The 20,780-nt window shown below is 43.1% G+C and overlaps 1 protein-coding gene across 1 annotated transcript; it reads right to left on the reverse strand.

Annotated features, from left to right (window-relative positions):
• Positions 1–4,122: 4,122 nt before the first annotated feature.
• LOC124207650 (ATP-dependent DNA helicase pfh1-like) lies at positions 4,123–5,612 on the reverse strand. Its single transcript, XM_046605221.1, has 2 exons — positions 4,346–5,612; positions 4,123–4,250 (listed from the first exon to the last, which is right to left on the reverse strand). The coding sequence occupies exons 1-2, from the start codon at positions 5,610–5,612 to the stop codon at positions 4,123–4,125; spliced, it is 1,395 nt and encodes a 464-aa protein (XP_046461177.1).
• Positions 5,613–20,780: the final 15,168 nt, after the last annotated feature.

The raw sequence follows: 20,780 nt of genomic DNA on the forward strand, positions 1-20,780 counted from the left end.
CTAAGTAAATCGGCATGTTTCCATCGAGACTCCTCCATAAAATGGTTTCTTTGCAAGAAATATCGCCAAGGAATAAGAAATGACATCTATGTCAATATTTCATGTTCGAACGAAAAAGAAACGAACAACTATATTTTACCTAAAGAGTAACATTTGTGTAAATTGACTTCAATTCCGTAGGTTGACTAGTCTGCTAAGAAATAGCAAGATTGCTAAACTGCGATGGTCAAGAGTCGAACACGGGTCAATTGCTTGGAAGGCAACTATGCTAACCACTATACTACCATCGCTTGACTTACATTAGCTTCATCATTTCCGTATTGTCACATCTTTTTAAATTACAGAAAATCGACCAGTATTACCACTTGGTGACCTTGTATCGTGGTACATTAAGCATTCTCTATCACTATATCAAAGCAACCTCTCTAATTATGTTGCAATGCGATGATCACGTATATTCAGATAATTAAATGTTTGTCAGCAGTGGGATTTGAACCCACGCCTTCATTGAAGACCAGAATACTGCAACTTCTTTTATTGAAGCAAGGATTATATCCTTGAGTCTGGCGCCTTAGACCGCTCGGCCATCCTGACCACATCAGATATACCTAAATTCTTTTGCCCTACAAATGTGGCATTAAAACTCTTCTAACTCATTCAAGAGTTCCTTGCCCTAGGCGATTTATACCAGGACAACAATTGTATTACGTTGTATTGCGTTTGAATATGTATTTTTTTTTGAATATGTATTTTCTTCAGTCTGGTGCCTTAGACCGCTCGGCCATCCTGACCTCATCAGATGTAGCTAAATTCCTTTGCATTACAGATGTGGGATTTAAAATCTTCTAACTCATTCAAGAGTTCCTTGCCCTAGGCTGTTTATACCAGGACAACAATTGTATTATGTTGTATTGATATGGAATATGTATTTTTCAAGCGATTTCATCCCATATTGTCTAGTGGCTAGGATACCTGGCTCTCACTCAGGAGGCCCGGGTTCAATTCCCGGTAGTGGAAATGAGGAACTGGACAATTTTGCAAGTTTTGGCCATTTTTGTCAAATACATCTGGCAAACAGTTTCTGCGTTTCCAGAAAATTTTGCAATCGGCTTAACTTACAAACTTACGAGTCAAAATCTTTCTAGTACATTGCATATCCTAAGTAAATCGGCATGTTTCCATCGAGACTCCTTCATAAAATGGTTTCTTTGCAAGAAATATCGCCAAGGAATAAGAAATGACATCTATGTCAATAATTCATGTGTGAACGAAAAAGAAACGAACAACTATATTTTACCTAAAGAGTAACATATGTGTAAATTGACTTCAATTCCGTAGGTTGACTAGTCTGCTAAGAAATAGCAATATTAGCTAAACTGTGATGGCCGAGAATAGGACTCGGGTCAATTGCTTGGAAGGCAACTATGCTAACCACTATACCACCATCGCTTAACGTAAGTTAGCGTCATCATTTCCGTATTGTCACATCTTTTTAAATTACAGAAAATCGACCAGTACTACCACTTGGTGAACTTGTATCGTATTACATTAAACATTTCTCTATCACTATCTCAAAGCAACAAATGACCCAAACCGGTGCTATTTAGTGTTTCGTTAATAACTTAACACTGGAAAGGCATTACAATTTAATTTTTTTATCAATCATCAAAGAAATGAATGGGCTATTTCACGTGTCATTATTTTTTTCATTTGTAGTGTTTTTCACTTTAAAAATGCTTAGATTAATAGGAAAGAATATTACATCAAACGGGGTCAATTTTTTTAATTATGCGATAACTAGAACAATAATGATTCGATTTTAATCAATATTTTTTCTAGAACGTTAAACATTAAAGTCTATACAAAAATTAAAAAAAAAAAATCTTTTTTTTTTCATAACATGTATTATTTAGTGTATTTGTTCAATATGACCCGTGGTCAAGTTGACCCCGTTCTCCCCGGAGCGCTGCCTGTAAGACCTCCAGAAAAAATGTGGAACCCGCCCGCGACGGCTTATATCAGAGCGCTTTTCGAGTTGGGACCTTTCCAGGACGAATATTTCAATTTGCTGTACGGCGACTTTGCGCTAGTAAGTTTCGTCAGTGCCCGAATTAAGAATCGCTAGGAGCCGAAGGGATCAAGGTGGTGCGGCGAAGGATAGCGGCAACATTACGGATTCCCTCGGACGGAACCTTGGCCAAGCGTTTAAATTACATCGGAGTTTGTGTTTATCGCTATTGAATCTATTTGCTTCATCAGACACTTGTTTGCCGAGAGTCTGTTTAAACCACCATCCTTTGAGTTACCAATCCAATGCTACAACCACTACACCAACAGCGGTGTTTAGATGCAAGTCTCGACCATACCTAACGCGTAGTTCATACTTCTACATTGTCAGTGACATCGCCCAGCAAGACAATATCGATTTATTTACTTCAGTGTAAAAATTCATCGTTTTGGGAACTATTTACATTCGATTGTTATATGCCTGAAAGTGGATTTGAACCATCGACTATTTACTTACTTATCCAAATCTATAACCACTACAACAAACAGCAGTGTTTATGATGAATTTCCGACGTGACCAAATGGATAGCGCATACTTAACTTTGTAATATCCGTCCCCCAGCGAGAGCAAAAGTGTTTTATTGACAATGGTATCAGAATTCCTCTATATTATACTAATTTATTCATGCCCAAAATGGTTTTGAACCACCAACCTTTGTATTACGAATCCAATGTTATAACCATTACACCAACAGCGGTGCGATAAGAAGTCAACAGTCCCGACGTCACCGAGTGGACAGCACATACTCACACATAGTCATTGCTATCGCCCAGCGTGAGCAAAATCGATTAGTCGGCATCAGTATTAAAACTAGTCAATTGTGAGACTATTTGCTTCATTACATAGTTTGAGGGTGGGTTTGAAACATCTATACCAACCTTTGCATTACTATTACAATGCTATAACCACTACACCAACAGCGGAGATTAATGTTAAGTCACAACGTGACCAGGAGGTTAGCGCATACTTACACATCTTCATGGTAACAACACATCATGAGCAAAATCGATTTATTTGAATCGGTTTTTGAATTATTAGATATTGAAAATATTTGCATCATTACACAGTTCTTTGCCGAAAGTGGGTTTGAACCACTAACCTTAGAGTTACCTACCCAATGCACTAACTACTACACCAACAACGGTGATGATACTAAAGTCCCGACGTGACCAGTTGCATAGCGCATACTTACATATTGTCATGGATATCGCCCAGCTTGAGTAAAATTAAAGTCCTTGGATTTGAAGACATTTTTTAAAATCGCTACCGATCGCTAAACATAATTTGGTCGCTACTCCTGCTATTCTTACATCAGAAAGATATTAGCTGACTGTGGGTTTGAACCATCAACGCGTAAACTTTTTTCAGTGATGTCACTCATCGCTCGATCTGATCAAATCTGTTGGACTGTTTATCGGACAATTTTTAAGGTTTATTCTAAGGTTGTATTAATCGCCCGGCATGAGCAAAGCGGGTGAATTATTTTGCGAATGGTCGTTTCAATAAATCGATGTTTAATTAACAGATAAATAAAAAAAATGTGTAGTGGCTATAGCGTTCATAAACGGCGAAATAATACTTGGCATCACGATTATAAGTGCGATACTTTGAAATCTATCAGCTTGGATATCCGAAGAATATAAAAAAAATAACAGTTATCAGCCATACTTGAACCTTAACCATTACTGTCCCTAAGCAAGTACGCTAACCAGTACACCATTTGCTGATATATTGTGTTTGTAAAACACTGTTAAAATATTTTCCATTGGCGAAAATTTGGAAATTTGTTTTTGTTTTTATTATTTTTGGTATTTATTGATATACTTTAATATTATTAATTCACGGTTGAGCGCACATGGGAACTACCCCCATTGCCATGTCTGTGCTCCATTTTTTGGCCCGTAGGCCGAGGCGGAATTTAGTTCCTCTTGGGTTTGAAAAGTTGGGAAAGAAAGGAAAAGAAAGGAAAAAGGGATCCAAGAAGGTTTTCAGGGGTTGACTACGGACAAATGGTATAAAGGATTAAGTCGTTTAACTGTGTGATGATGATGTGTTTACAAAAGGACTTCTTTGTAAAGAATATTGACGGTGAATACTTTTTCTTTTTCCTCTTCAGTGGCTGTCAGGTGATTTCTCAAAAGCCGTCCTTGCTTTGCAGATTCAGATATTTCGACTTTCACACCTGTGGGTTTTTCCCCGATAAAAAAAAAACAAAAATGTAAAACATACTATTAAGTAAAAGAAGTAAACAAAAATCTATAATAATTGTTTCTGAACCTTCTTTCGATGTTGCACGTGAAAAAGCCACATACAGATGACCGTGAGAAAAGACAGGCTCATGGAGGAAAATGCCGACACGATCAAAAGTCTGGCCCTGTGACTTGGTGATGGTTATGGCAAATGCCAACAGCACAGGAAATTGGAGTCTCTTGAGGATGACAGGAAGATCGGAATCGGTGGGCGACAGCGTCATTCGCGGGATGTAAACCGTGTGACCCTTGTTATTGCCGGCAGCTATATCTGCAACGATCAGATTTTCTCTGAGTGCTCTGATGATGGCTCCCACTTTCAACTTGAGCACATGAGTGGGAATTCCGGACACGTTAAAGGTGTTGAGAATCTTGGTTGGATAATTGGCAATTTCTTCGGGATCGTCCGAGTCAATCTTATCGATGCTTTTGTACTGATGCACTATTCCAGGCATGTCTTTGATGATCTGATTGTTGATCCGTAAGCAATCAACGTTCTTTGGACAGAGAATGGCTCGACTGCAAATCTGCTGAGAGACCTCGGGATCCAAAAGCAGAGCAGCAACACCAAAAACATGCTCAATCAAATTCCGTCCAAGGTCAAGAAACTCGGCAGGAATTTCGATGAGATCGGGATTGTTAAGTCTTATAATCGTTGGCAGAGTACCGTTTACAAGCTGAATAAGCCAGTCAGCGTAGTCTTGATTGCCGGCCACGGTACGCATATTCTGGGTTAGACGAAGATGACGAAACAGAGGCCACGTTGCGTTATTTCGGATTGTAGCTTCCACCACCTTCCCCCTGTTTCCATGTCGGACGACTGGTAAACATTGACGAAAGTCACCACCAAGAAGAAGGACTATTCCACCATGAGGTAAATTTTTCTTTTCCAATTTTTGAAAGAGGAAATTAAAAGCGTCGAGAGCGTGATTTGTCTTCATGGTGGCTTCGCCGGAAATGATGAGATTGGCACTTGAAATCAAATTAGCGAGAGGGCTGCCATCTACAATTTTCGATCTGGTAACTTCGGTAATTGGAGGGTAGATCTTAAATTGGGAATGGTACGTTGTGCCGTCAATCAACAACGTAGAAGCGATGCCGGTAGAAGCGACGGCGATGACTGTCTTCCCTTGGCCTTGCAGAACGGTGATCACAGTGTTGTACAAAAAGGTCTTGCCAGTACCTCCAGGCCCATCCAAAAAATACTGATGGGGAACTGAGTTGTTGTTGTCGTTGACGGCAGCCATGATTTGATCATAGGCGGCTCGTTGACCTTCGTTCAATTGAGTAACCATCAGTTCACCCAATCGTCTCTTTTCTATCCTGGTAATTGCAGTATTCTCTTAAGGTTGAGCTTCAATAATCTGGCGAATAAGCTGAAAGTCAGGAACAGGCAAAGATAGTTCTTCCATTTGTCTATTGTGGAGAATCAACTTGTCTTGAATCCATTTCAAAGTCAAGTTTTTGGCGACTTCCGCATCGTTACCAGTTCGAATGAAATCTTCCATGAGGTGGGGCAGAGACCGATCAAAGAGATGAAGAGCGTCGTTGGGATTGCATAAGAGGCAGACATCGACAAAGAGCTGTCTCAATCGCTCCGGCATTTCAAAAGCGGTGGCATCGTCCAAAGTCTTCTCCCAAACGTTGTCGTCCTCCAGCAAATTCAAAGCAGAAGCGGCTGATTTAAACGTCGGTAGAAGGACACTGTTGACCGTGCGGATATCTTCAAAGCTGATTGATCCTCTGACGTTGATGAGGAGCAAGCGAAGGCAGTATCGCTCAACTTGACGAACGCCCACGGTATATAAGCGGCCTATGATTTTAATATTTCGTCTTCGAGGTTTCCAATAATTACGACCACCCGACCTAACGAAACAGAAACGATGGACAATTTATCGATAAAATAACTGTCTCGCTTCTTCATTATCCCGATTCAAGATGAACCAAGCAGTTGACGTCGTTTCCTTGGTCGCGGCATTGATGACTGCTTGTTCCTCGTTGTCCGGTTGGAAAAAGACGGACTGTTCAAGAGGCAGATGCACGGCTAGTCGGGTGATGGTATGAGAACGATCGCTGAGAGGAAACTTGAAGATTCTATGGGTAGCTTCTGGCGCGCTGACGTAACGGGTGTCCGTAAAGGTGGAGATTTCGTCCAAAAAAAACTTGCTCGTTTACTGCTCCAAGCTGCTGATGCGTTCCAGTTTTCGATTCAATGTTGCTGCAGTCGTGACCTTTTTACACATACTTGAAGATGTACTTGACAGTTGTCATATTGGAATAATACTCGATGTTGATGTGACAATCATATTTCAGTAGCAACCAAGGGTTATAAGGAACAACCAATCGGTTGTCCACTTCAAAGTGAGAAAAGAGTTCCCCCTTTTCAAACGATGCACAACACCAGTGTTTCTTCTTCTATACGTCGGATAGCCGTTGTCATTTATCATAGTCTCTTCGTTGAAGTCTTTGGGGAACTTTTTACAGCAGCCCTCTTTATCCATGCAGGGTGAGTTTTGTTGATGGCTCCACACGGACCGTGAATCATGTGAGCCATAACAGAGTCGTAAAGTCTTGGATAGAGTGTCTTGTCGGGAATTCCAGCGCAGATGGTCTTATCCATATCCTCTGGTGTCGAAGGAGCGTCGCGGCTGTCGACCCACACCAGCATGTGGCAATGAGGCAGTCCGCGTTTCTGAAATTCGATGACTTCGAATCTGGCCGCGGTGAAACCCAATACTTGCTTTTTCTCGATGTCGTCGACCAACTCTTTCTTCTTCAAGTGGAATACTCTCGCGATCATATCGGGACGATCGAAAGCCGTCAAGTAGTTTGGGATATTAGCAACAATTTCCCTCCACTTGGGATTGCAGGTAAACGTCACAAATAAAGTCGGTTTGCCAAATTTTCCACAAATTGCCATAGCGTCTGGGTAATTTTGTTTCATGGCTCGAGGACTGCCAATAAAAGACGAAGGGAGAATGAACATCGAGCCAACTTCCAAATTTGCTCTCTCCGCTCGATTGTTGATGTAATCCATCAGTCCACAGTAGCGCTCAACATGCAGCTCTGCCTGGTTTCGTCTGAGCCAATCTGAGCGTTCCCCCTCGACCTTGACGTAAGAATCGACAAAATACATCTGAGTGACGGCACCCCCAGCCAAAACGTTATTGAAATCACCGCGAACTGACATGCGCGAACTGTAGAACTCGGCATGAGTCACTCTTGTGCGTGAGCCTCTGTTTCTGTTCGGTGGTCGATCGTCGTTCTCTTCGTTTGCTTCTGGTTCTTCTTCTTCACCTGGCTCATTGTCAATCACATCATTGCCATCTGCTGCGGCCATTCCATCACGAATTAAAACTCTGGGGTTGGGCCACAAGGGATCAATCTGCTCCTCTTCATCTTCTTCAACAATCATGGCCATTGCTGCCTCTTCATCTCTCTCTCTCCGTCTGGTAGTGGTATAAGTCATGTGGGGATGCCAACCGTCGTCACCGTTGGGGAATAAAAGTAGGTAACACATCGGATCACACATAACCTTTTTTGTGTCAATCTGGATGAATCGTCGGCCTCTGACGGGAATGTAGAGATGGCCACGAATATCTCTGTAGGCTGGTGGTTCACCGTCAGTGCTTTTAAAAACCACAGCAATTTCGTTGACCGTTGGACAGTTGTATCTTCGTTGGTCGAAATTTCTTCTATCGCAAGTGATGATCATGCCGACAGTGTAGTGAGGTAGATTTTCAGCTTGACGTCGAACGTATTCTTCTCAAAGACCTGACGCATCATCTTGTAGGTCAAGGCGTAAGGATTATTTTCTCGAAGCATAGCGCCCAGCTCTTCCATCAAAGTTCTACAACAACCCGAATTCATTTCGATATTTGCCCTGAAATCAGTAGCCTAGGCAGAATTAAAAAAAAACAAATCAGAGTATTTGGGATTTGCCGTCTGACCGAGAGGAGTAGTTTGGTGGTAAATCTGACCATGGAACATGGATGCGTACACAGTACGGGCCGCGACCTTGCGGCTGTGAATAATTAGGTCCCATAGCGGCGAAAGCATGGGCGCTGTTGTAATTTCGAATCTGCTTCATGAAATGTTTCGATTTCGGGTGCCGGTTTTGCAAGAGGCTTGCCAATGGTTCTGGACACTGCTTAGCAGGAGGAATAATGACATTGACCTTTGCGCAGCATTGCTGGAACTTCTTGTCTTTCGGCATTTCTTTCGCGAAATGTTTGGCATCAAATTCCGAGCAAATCTTGGTCAAATCTCCGCAGTCATGCAATGAACGCGGTCCTCTACCACGATTTCTTTTCAAGCCTGCCGATGAGTTCTTGGATTTCCACGCCGGTCAAATTCAGTCATCAACTGCAAACGAAGAGCTTCGTCTTCTTCATTTTCAATTGGAACAATTTCGCCATGATCAAGTGCATTCCTAGCTCGCAATTCTTCGTCTTCCCACTCTCGTTGCTCTTCAAGTTCGCGCCGTAACTCCATACGACACCGATTCTCTTCACGCCGCGCAGCAGCTTCTTCTCTATTCTCTGTCGCTCTGTAATCAGCCATGTACTCGGGGTGATCAACGCGACCTTCCTGCTCAATTTCGTCGAACACATTGACTTGATAACAAAATCTATCAGAGATAGCGCGATCTATTCTTTCTTCTGCAGTTTCCCTTCCACGTACAACTTCCTGGCATGATGACTGATCCTGAAGTCGAGAAAAATGACTGTCTTCAGATTCGTTGTCGCGTAAATCTTCCTGACGGACTAAATTATCCTGAAGTCGAGCCCGCTTTTCAACTTCAATTTCTTCATTCCGAAGACATCTTTGCCGTAGAGACTGTTCGCGCAGCCTAGCTACTTTTTCGGCTTCCAATTCCTCGTTGCGCAGATAACTTTGCCGCAGAGCCTGTTCGCGTAACCTAGCTAATTTCTTTGCTTTCGATTCCTCGTTGCGCAGAGAACTTTGCCGCAGAGCCTGTTCGCGTAGCCTAGCTGATTTTTTTACTTCTGATTCCTCGTTCCGTAGAGCTTTTTGCCGTAATGACTGTTCCAGAAGTCTAGCTGATTTTTCTGCTTCTGATTCTTTGTACCCCAGAGCTTTTTGCCTCAAGGCTTGATCTCGAAGCCTAGCTAATCCCTCCTCTTCAGATTCATCTTGCCGCAGAATTCTCATCCGTAATGCCTGGGTTTGCAATCGAGCTCGTTGCTCTTCAGGAGTTTCTCTGTTGCCAAAAGATACCTTTCCTGCCTGGTGTTGTTGTCTTGCTGGATGTTCTGCCACAGTATCATTAGCAAGAACAACTCTTGGGCGATCAGATGATGGTCTCTGATTCATCGCTCGCAAGATAGATGATGCCTCTTGTTGACGAAGGGCAGCTTGCCGCTCCACCTCCGCCTGCAATCGAGCTCGATTTTCTTCTGCTTGAAGAAGGCCAGTCTGCCGCTCCGCCTCAGCCTGCAATCGAGCACGATTTTCTTCTACTTGAAGTAGGCCAGCTTGCCGCTCTGCCTCTTCTTCCAATCGAATACGGTTTTCTTCTTCGTGCCTGAGAACTGCTGTCCGCTCTTCCTCTTCCGACAGTCAAGCACGATTGTCTTCTTCAGTCTGTTCCTGCCTAAGGAGTTGCTGCCTGATTCGCTGATCGAGCAGCCTAGCTTCATGTTCAGCCTCCGTCTCTCCAGCACGGGCAACTCTTTTCCGGTCCGCATCTAACCTCTGCCTCAACGCTCTCTCGTCAGGTGCCTCTGCCTGACGGTCTTCTCTTGCCCTTTGCGCATTCAAATTCTTGGCAGCCTAATCTTCTTCGGGATTGAGCCGACGACGCTTCTCTTCACGGACGAACCTGGCCTTTTCCCTCTGAGCCGTCAATCTCACTTATTTTGCCTCCGGGTCTTAGATTCTTCTTTTTTCCCTAGCCTTCCTATTCTTCTCATCCTTTTCCTCTCGAGTTAATTCGCGAAGCGATGGCATTTTCAAATCAGCAAAAAAAAACCTTAATTTTCCAGAAAAATTTCGCTACTATCAGTGGAGGGCTCTTTGGAGGGCTTTTGGAGGACTTTACACCGCATAAATGTTCAAAAAGCTTAAAACTAAACACAAATCCGAACATAAGCCGTCGACAGCAACCGGTGCTCAATATCCCAGTGGTACAGTCCGGTTAAGGTTCACATCTTATAAACAAATACGCATCGCAGGTTAGCTCCTCTCCGGTTGTCGACTGTTCGTTACACCACATACCTCCAAAAATGGCAAAAGTAATACAATTATTTTCATTTACGCTCAACTTGATGCTAACTTGATCGGGATTTCAATCGCAATTGTGGCTGTTTGAAAGCAATAATGCTAACTGCTATACCAAGACCACGCTAACCACAACACCACGGGCTGATGACGTATAAAATCAATTCGACGACAAAATAACCGGGAGCTGGCGATTCCTAGCAGTTTTTTTAGTAGGTGCAAGGCAATGGACATAGTTATCAATCACTGACATTTATCCAAAACCCATAAACAGAATTGACTTAATATATATTTGAACGATAACCTCTTAGTACGGAAGCGAAGTACGGAAGCGAACGTGCTAACCAATACTCTACCGACGGATACCAAAGTATGGGAAATCAATGACCCAAAAATGATATACAGAAGTTAAAATATACTTGATACCTTTAGTCTAGATTAAGGCAATGATGAAACCAAAACACTGAATACACAATCAATTCATAATTAACGACACACATAACCAAGATGTACCCACACTTAACAAAGCTTTCAACATTGATGATTAAGACTACATCTAGAAATGGTATCGGAAAATCAGCTTGCCTTATTATTCAAATCCTGAATTTAGTCGCTGACTTAAAGGCGGTCGTAAATACACAGCGAAATCGATGAATAAGCCACCAATCAAATGCTGAAATACAAAACAAAGCATGAATCAATAAGAATTATTTCCTGAAACTGTACCATCCCAGCAGAAATTCTTATTCCCAGTCTTTCTTCAGCAAACTTTTACTTTACTGAGATTTTGCTGATGAAAAGACTGCAAATAAGAAATATTTCCTAAAACTGGACCATCCCAGCAGAAATTCTTATTCGCAGTCTTTTCTTCAGCTAACTTTTGCTTTACAGAGATTTTGCTGATGAAAAGACTGGGAATAAGAATTTCTTCTTACAACTGTACCATCTCAGCAGAAATTCTTATTCGCTGTCTTTTCTTCAGCAGACTTTTACTTTTTTGAGATTTTGCTGATGAAAAGACTGCGAATAAGAATAATTTCCAAAAACTGAACCATCCCAACAGAAATTCTTATTCACAGTCTTTTCTTCAGCAGACTTCCACTTTCCTGAGATTTTTCTGATGAAAAGACTGCGAATAAGAAATACAAAACAAAGCATGAATCAATATAAGCCAAACCAGTCTAACATATTGCTCAATTTGTCTGGTTTTACAGTTTCATAATGCAATTTTTCGTAATAAATGGAATGGAATCAATCTCACCTTTGACTTTTCAATATATATGGAACCAGCAAAGTTTTCAGTTTAACCAACAGAAAATAACAACAAAAACTGTAACACACAATATCTGACGTTTCGCCGTATTGTGAGATAAACAATGAAGTTGTCTGCTATATTTTTTTTTTATTAATTGGCGAACAAAAATATCAGTAAATCATTTGTCTCGATCGAGTATCGAACCACCTACCTCATGGTTACTCAGCGAGCGTTCTAACCACCATAACAATACATCGACTTTAATAATTACAAAATACGAATTTAAATAACCAACAGAAACAATTTTCCGCGCAATTGGCGAATATTCAAACTAAACTTCCAGCGAGAGACTTGAACGTGCGACTCAACGAATCACGGCGCGGGTACTCTAACCACACAACCAAGTGTCCGCTGACCAAAAGGCTATCGTGCAATTATAAAAAGAGTTATGTAAATTCGTTCGCGACATGGCAAAGTCGATATCCACTTCACCTGCACCCAATATAAATTCGTCCAGATGCCATCAAAATTAGCCATTTTTTTATGAGTTAGGATTTATGTATGCGAGTGTGTTTAGTTGTGGTAACGCAGGTAATTGCCAAACTATTTATATCACTTTGTTCACCTGTTTAGGGTTGACCGTGACTAATAAGTTTCGTCTACCTGCATCATCAATCTAAACACACTTTTGCATACACGATCCTATCAATTAAAAAAATGCCTAATTTTGTTGGAAACGCAACAGTTTTTGAAGAAGACGAAGAGTTTGATAAACTCATGTTACAAGTTGATGAGACGGATGTGTCAGAGTTCTCCCATAAGAGGAAAACTCTGCGCATAAAGAGAAATACTAATATATATAAAAAGAAGAACTAATATTAATAGTTGAGAACTCGTTGTATTACCTTAATTGACACATGATGTTATGGACAGTCAACAGACGTGGAAATTACTCGAGGGCGAAGAAGAGTAAAAATGACGATCTACCAGAAGGACGCTATGAGGAGGGGACGCCACGGCTGGAAGAGCAGCGGCAACAACTTAGCACAGAAACTGACAAAAGACTGCCCGTTTTCTATTTTGTCAGCCTATTTATTAACTAGTCGGATGCTGGGGGTTGGCATCTATTTTCATACGCGTCTACGTGGGAAACTAGGGGTCAATGCGCGCACTTGTTTTTCTAGGTCACTCTAGGCAGTGGCTTTCTAACTCTACTTTTATGAGTTTAAAAGAAGGAGGAAGTTAAAGTTAACATAGCTGCTCAACCTTGGGAGGTTTGTCACAGCGAGGGGGAAACTTCTTATTCTGCGCCTATTGCGGCCACTTGATCTTTATCTGCGCCATCCCGGCGGTGGTCTCCGCTCGCAGATGCGAGGGGGGCTGCTGATGGCATCTGTACGTCTCGGTTTACGAGGGGAGGGCTTGTTTCATCAACAAGTTTCCCTAAAACGTACAATGTCGCCTAGCAGAATCTTTACATCACTTCCCCTCCATTTTGTTGCGTCCCGCAACAATCACCTATAGTGCCGGCGGCTGAAATGCGGAAATGTGAATCCAACGCTTCCGACCAGAGACACCGTCAGGACCAATGGAACTGACAGCCGACGTCGTCGGTAGGTGCCCTTCTAGTTGAACCGGTCGCGGGCATTCCTCGACAATCACGAGCCGATAAGCGGAGGTGGGAGCGGTTCTATTGAAGTCAAATGGGAGGTCAGGCTAAGAAACGGTAGGAGACGGCGGAAATGGTAAGAAGTATGAGAAAAACGGAATAAGACGATAAAAGTGGAACTAGTGCAATTTCTAGCTAATGAATCATATAGTGGGAAACGTTGTAAGATACACAGTGGCAAAATTATTAGGACAGGAGAACGCGAACGGAAGGAAGAATACGAGATAGGCTAGTACTGTGGTCGAGGATGAAAATAAGGACACATGAAATTCATTTGAGCGTTTCTGGGTCAGAGCCGAATCAGTGCGATCGTTGCTCGTTGGTCCATTCTAAAATCTAGCATCATGATGGAAAACGGCGATTGGAAACGTGTACGATCTGAAGGCACGAGATTATCCAGAACTAAGGAGTTACACTGTGGCAAAATTATGGAAGTGGTCGACGTGTGTGATTAGCGACACGAAAAACTGAACGTAATCGATCATGACCATTAAGATAGAGCAAGGAACCGTAGTATACGAAAAAAAGCAAATTGGAAGACATGACACTGTGGCAAAATTATGGTTTAGTTCGTGGCTGCGAGCGCGGTCTCCGAGGCAGGAACACTTCGCCTTCCTGCGTCGTGTGTGGGGGTCATGGTTGACGTGGCCGTGTACGACGCGGCGGGGCTGCTGTCACTGGGGCGGTAGTGGGCTGAAGCGATGGCGTCACTGTAGTCGGCGGCATGATGATCGGTAGCGGAAGAGCGGTGATGGATTTTTGGGATTTTTTGGAACAGGTAAATTGGAGGAGTTTGGCAATGAGGGGAAAAGCTTTAAGAAGGAGAGAACCGATTCCACAAAACCTTACGGCCAATACCGACAGGGCACCCAGCCCTGAGACTGCTCCGAAATTCTTTACCCACCCACCCATTTTCGTGACGAAGTCAATGTTTGGTGCAGCACTGTGTTGAATAAGCACATTTGAAGTCAACAATTGTCGAGAATTATCCTCAGCATAATGTTCATGGATCGTGGCTAGGATGTCGGCCATCACCGACTCGTGACTCAGCGGACCATTCTGCATCGCTGGGGTCATTTGCAAGAAATTTTGAAGAGAGTTGTCCGCTTGATACGTGGCAAACTCAACTAGTTGTCTGTTGTTTATTGGAACTGATGTGACAACTGGAACCCAGGCACCATCGGCGTGAATGTGTGTTTTCCCGTTGAAGTTGATGTAGTTACCTTCAGGCCAATAGCACGGGTTGTACGGTACGAGTTGCCAGCCGTTGTGGGCTAAAGTATAGTTCATGAAACGAGGTTGATAACCACACTTAGTTCTTTCTGCTCCGAATGTCACATTAAAGGGCACGCATCGGGACACTTCCACTTGGGTGCCATATACCTTCAAGCGTGCACAGACTGGTAGATGCAGTTGCGTGGCGGCATACCAACCATTACTTTTTGCCCCCAGGAGTATACTATTGCGTGTCGATTTACGATTTTCACATTGAAGACGTCTAATTTCACCTGCTAACCGATTGATCTGATCCATCGCCTCATCTCTCGTAAATTGATGGTGAGCTGCTTGCTGAATTTCCGCAGCCAGAAACGAAGGCACTTTACTATCCGTGACGTTTTTTGCGTCCACACCGTCATAAGAGCCGTTACTGTGAATGTCTACGGTTAGAGACTGGGCTGTAGGTCCTGTTGCATTGGGAGAACTGGAAGAATAGGACGTGTAGAGCTTCGGAGTGGGAATATTAATGGAGATCAGGACTTTGTCCATCCCATTTATGCGGAATAAGGCGGCTTTTCCGCACAGCTCCAACTCGGCTGTCACGTTAACGAGATAATCCGTCTGACTCAACCGATCCTGTATGCGTTGGACCGTCGGGTCGCGCGTCTTATAAAGTAAACCGTCGTACACTGATTCACCTACGATTTTGAGATAACATGGCTTTTGTTCCTTGTATGCGTCCTCCCAAACGAGTGTTTGAAGATTCCTCGTCACGGAACCGTTATAAGGGTACTCAATGGATCCTACGGGAGAGTTGATAGTACAATTATCACACTCATTCTCTAGCGCGACCTCTGCGAGTTTACAATGGAACGAGGATGCTTTACGATTTACCATCCAGACTGGTTGTAACGGAGGCATCACACCGTAAGCATATTTGTGGGCCCCTTTCGCGTACATGGTTTCGTTCTTACACTTTCGCAAGTCCCTCATCTCTTCGCACTCGGCAGTAGAGACTGGAACAGCCCACTTACTTTCGGTAGGGTAATGCCAACCCAGGAAATCCGTAAAGACGGATCGAGTAACTGCCCACATACGACACACATGCCCAGGAAATCGTTTAACTTCGGGTAAATGGGAGTATAGAGTATACGTAACATTAATTGGGGGGGCAGGATCTTCCGATCCGAGGAGGCAATCTTCATCGTCGAAAGCGATGAACCCTTCTTTTCGCTCGCTACTACAGTCACAAACAGTGGCCATTATGGCTGCTGTGGTGTGCAGGCTGGCTAGCAGAACTATTATGAGATAGCTACATATATAGAAAAAAAAACACGAATTGAGTTTACTGTGGTACATACTGAAACTAAAATTAAAACGAAAAAATGAAAAAATGAGTCAGTTGGAACATTGGCGTGAAAGGGAAAAGGTGCCCTCGCGTCGTTGGTGCCTGATCGGCGTCTGGTCGACGTGGGACCTACCCAATTCCCTGTGTGAATTAAGGCATTCGCCCTTAATCCAGTAAAAAGTCCCGAAATCTATTGGGGAGACGAGTGGCTCGTTTGGGGCGAGCACCCTCGTTGGTTATGTTTCGTTCCGCCAGGGCTGGCGCAACCCGCTGGGGGGTTAACGGAGGGGGTAGCGTCATTTGTTCCGGGACGTTCGCGTCATATAGTGGCTCGCCATGAGTAGGCATTGCCGGATTCGGGGCAATACTGGCGTCAAAATTAATCAAATCAGCGTCTTGATCGGCATTCATGACGGCGTCTAAATTGGGCGAAATATCGTCCTCCTCTGAGTCCGAATCATTAAATTCATCTTCCTCGTCTTCCTGGTCGGAACTTTCTTCGTCGTCAGAGTCACCGTCTCTTTGCCTAGCGTTTGTTAGTTTAGACTGTCTTAAGTCATCGAAATCGACGCATTCTTCATCTCTCCAAATCATGCACTCGGTTAGTGCTTTCAAGCGGTTGACATGGGTAAGCTGGGTACCATTCCCATTATACGCGCGGATTTCTACGGTGTGGTTAGGGAAGACTTTTGAGACGCGGAAAGGTCCTTGATACCTAGGATTTAATTTCTTACTTGTTCCTAGTTTAGTTACTCTTACGTCCAGTAAAACGCGGTCCCCTACTTCAAATTTTTCTTTCCTGGCCCGCTTGTCGTACTGTGCTTTCTGCTGTCGTCTAGCTTCCAAAAGATTTTCCTTGGCGAGTTGGAACCCTTCACGTAAACGTCGCATCGTCTGGCTTTTGTAGTCACGAGGTGTGATCGACTCCGACTCAGGTATCAAAAACCTGTCGACTACCATGTTCGGATCTCGAGCTGTTATCAGAAAATAGGGACTCTCCATCGTAGACGCATGCACTGAATTCCTATACGCTGCGGCCATCGGACCGAGGACTTCTTCCCAATTTTCTAACTCGTCATCAACATATTTGCGAACCATGTCAATTACTGTCTTGTTAAAGCGTTCGGTCATCCCATTCGACTGTGGATGATACGCTGTCGTGGTTTTGTGTTTCGTCTGGAGTTCATTACATAGATTATTAAATAAACGAGATGTAAAATTAGTGCCCCTGTCGGTGACAATAATTTTTGGGGGTCCATGATACAGGACAATTTTATCCATCAATGCACGGCAGGTCGTTTCTGCCGTTTGATTAGGCAACGCGACAACCTCCGTCCATTTGGAAAAGGCATCCGTCATAACGAGGACGTACTTATTTCCGTTGGTAGATACGGGTTTAATTGGGCCTAAGAAATCCATCCCGATTACTTCGAATGGGGCAGTTGCGATTTCTAAGGGGTGTAGGAAGGCTCTGGTCACTACTCGCCTTTGTAGGGCACAAGTTTCGCACGACCTGCAATATTCCTTGATGTCTTTCAACATTCGGGGCCAGTAATATTTGTCGCGTATCCGGAAGAATGTACGTAAAAACGCGAGATGTCCTGCTAATAGCGAAGCGTGGTATTCTTTCATAATATTTTTTCTTAATGAATAGGGGACGACCGTCTGTTCCTGAATGAACTGACGTCTTTTTTTCGATGGGGGTAAGAAATCTCTCCTCAGCACCCCCTTCTTGACGTGAAAAAGCTCGATTTCTTTCACCCAGTCCGGGTTCTCTAACTCGTCCTGTTCTGCAAGTACACCTTCATCAAGATAACGGCGGATTTTTGAGCAAGTTTCATCTTTTCGTTGCTCTTCAATAATATTGTCAGTAAAATCTGTTCGTTCTTCTGCGCTTACGACACGGATTCGGGAGAGGAAGTCGGCGTTAGCGTGTTCCTTTCCCGGTTTGTAGCGAACTTTATACTTGACTGCAGAAAGCTCGATCGCCCACCTTCCCAGTCTACTTTTTTCATCTTTGTGCGCCTCGAGCCATTGTAGTGGTCGATGGTCGCTTATAATTTCAAATTTTTCGTCCTGTAGGTAGTGACGATATCTTTTTATCCCATATACTATTGCGAGGGCCTCCCGCTCGATAGCGGAATAGTTCTTTTCTGCTGCATTCAAGTGTCTACTTGAGTATGCAATAACGACTTCTTCTCCGTTTTGTATCTGGCTCAATACGGCTCCGATGCCATAATTACTAGCATCCGTAAAAATTAAAAACTCTTTTTCGAAATCTGGAAAAGCGACAATAGGCGGCGTAATGAGACACTCGCGGAGGGTTTCAAAAGCTTTCTGTTCCGCCTCTCCCCATTCGAAAGCGTTGTTTCCATCCTCTGCTTCTTTATTCCTTTTCTTAACTAATTTATTTTGTTTATCTTTCTTTTTCCTCGTGAGCTCGATTAATGGATGAGCAATATCCGCAAAACCTTTAATGAACCGCCTGTAATAAGATGCAAGACCTAAAAATGATTGGGTTTCTACAATTGTTGTCGGACGTTTGTAATTTTTTAATTGTTCGATTTTCTCTGGGTCAGGTGTGATTCCTTTCGCTGAAATCACATGGCCTAAATATTGGACAGATTCAGACATGAATTTGCATTTCGAAAGGCCGAGTTTTAAATCAGCTTCCTGTAACAGGTCGAGAATGCGCCCTAAATTAATCAAATGTTCTTCTGTTGTCTTTGAGAAAACGATTATATCGTCTAGGTAAACTAAGCATATCTTTCCGATGACAGAACGTAGTACATAGTTCATTAGGCGCTGAAAGGTTCCTGGGGCGTTAGTCAGCCCAAAAGATAATCGGTTCCATTCGTACAGATTGTTGTCAACTATAAACGCTGTTTTTTCTTTTGAACTATCGTCCATTTCGATTTGCCAGTAACCTGACGCTAAATCAAGAGTTGAGAAATACTTTTGCCCGTGAAGCAAATCTAAAACGTCGTCGATTCGAGGTAGAGGAAACGAGTCTTTCTTTGTTATACTATTTAATTTTCTATAGTCCATGCAGAGTCTGATGCCTCCGCTTTTCTTTTTAACAAGCACTACGGGTGCCGCCCATGGGGACACGGACGGTCTGATTAATTTGTTAACTAATAACTCCTGTAAAATACTTTCTAATTCGCTCTTGTTATTCTGATGTATTCGATAGGGTCGCAATCGAATGGGTCCTTGTCCTTCCGTGTTGATGTGGTGTTTTACTAGTCCTGTTTTTCCCAATTCTCCTGTTTTAGTTGCAAACATTTTTCTTCTACTTTCTAAAAATTTTGTTATATTGTCTCTGTCTACTTCTGGCATTTCTTGTGGCAAATTGTTTTTAAAATCTAACGGGACGCTTGGTTGCTCGTCCTCGGTACAAGAATTAATATTGTGTTTTTCAACTCTGCTGAAGGCTAAAGTTCCGATCAATTCGTATTTAGGCAAGGTTATTGATTTATTAGTCTCGTTTACTATGGCTATTGAAAAAAATGCTCCTTCCTTGGTACTCTTATTGATAAAAGGGTCAAGTCGCAATCCACTATTCAGTCCCGGCCCTCTATTAAGAAAAAATGCAAGATTGGGAGGTAACTGTGCCCCATTCCCTTCAGATTCGACGACAGTGGCACTAAAAGGCTTTATCGTGATCTTCTCTCTTGTTATGATGGTGGGCGCGGAGTCCGATTTCCGGAGTTGTTTTACTCGGTAAATCCTCTTCTCGCTACCATCAAGGATAAACTTATGTTCGTACAATGCATCTAAACCTAAGATGCATTCTTCGCTAATACTATCGACGACGATAAAATCCTGCAGAAGATTATCGCCTAAGACTTTAACTTGTAGGGTTACTAGCCCTCGTGTAACTAACTTTGTGTTCTCTACACCGTATAAATCGACCGGGACGTCTGTGGTGAATTTCATCACTCCTTCTTTCAATCTGTTGAACACCTCCGTCTTGATTAAACTTCGACCTGCGCCACTATCTAAAAGACCCTGGAATATCTCGTTGCCTACTTGAATCGGAAGTCGTGGGATTTTATTTTTTCTTGTTTCTATTACTTGATTGATTCTCTGCTGGGGTTTCGGACAAGGCCCACCGTTTTGCCCCCTGTTTCAATAGGTGGCTTTTAGTTTTCCTGATTCCAGGGATTGAGCTGACCGGCATTCGGTACTGGTGGGGCATATCTAGGATCTACTCGGATAGATGACGAAGGACAATCACGCGCTATGTGCCCAGTTTGGTGACATTTAAAACAGGTTGGGCCGTTCGGTCCCCAACCACACTTGTCTGTGTTGTGAGTGGTTGGGTTCCGGCCGGTGGCGGCACAATTGGCACAGTAGCGTTCTCCCCTTGGAGGTGGACCGTGCGTCTGGCTACCCGGGTCGTATCTGTTCAGTGGTTGTGGATTACGATAAGCGAAAGGTGGGTGGCTAATCTGAGGATTATTTTCGACAAACTGGTTACTATTATGGGGCTGAAGTGGCCTAATTGGCTGAACTGGTTGGATTGGTTGGCTCATTCCAGCAACCTGGAGCTGTAGATTTTTCATAGCTTTTTCGGCCTCTCTTGATTGCTTCATCATATCACTATAACTTTTGTTACTAGCCTTAAGTAAATTTTTTAATTCTTCTATTTCCTTCTTACTCTCTGATAATTGAGTAGTCTGAGTCGTGGCGACAGCATTGACTGCCTCGTGCCCATGGTCTGTAAT

Source organism: Daphnia pulex, chromosome 11 (genome assembly GCF_021134715.1).
Source record: "Daphnia pulex isolate KAP4 chromosome 11, ASM2113471v1".
NCBI classification, from domain to species: Eukaryota; Metazoa; Arthropoda; class Branchiopoda; order Diplostraca; family Daphniidae; genus Daphnia; species Daphnia pulex.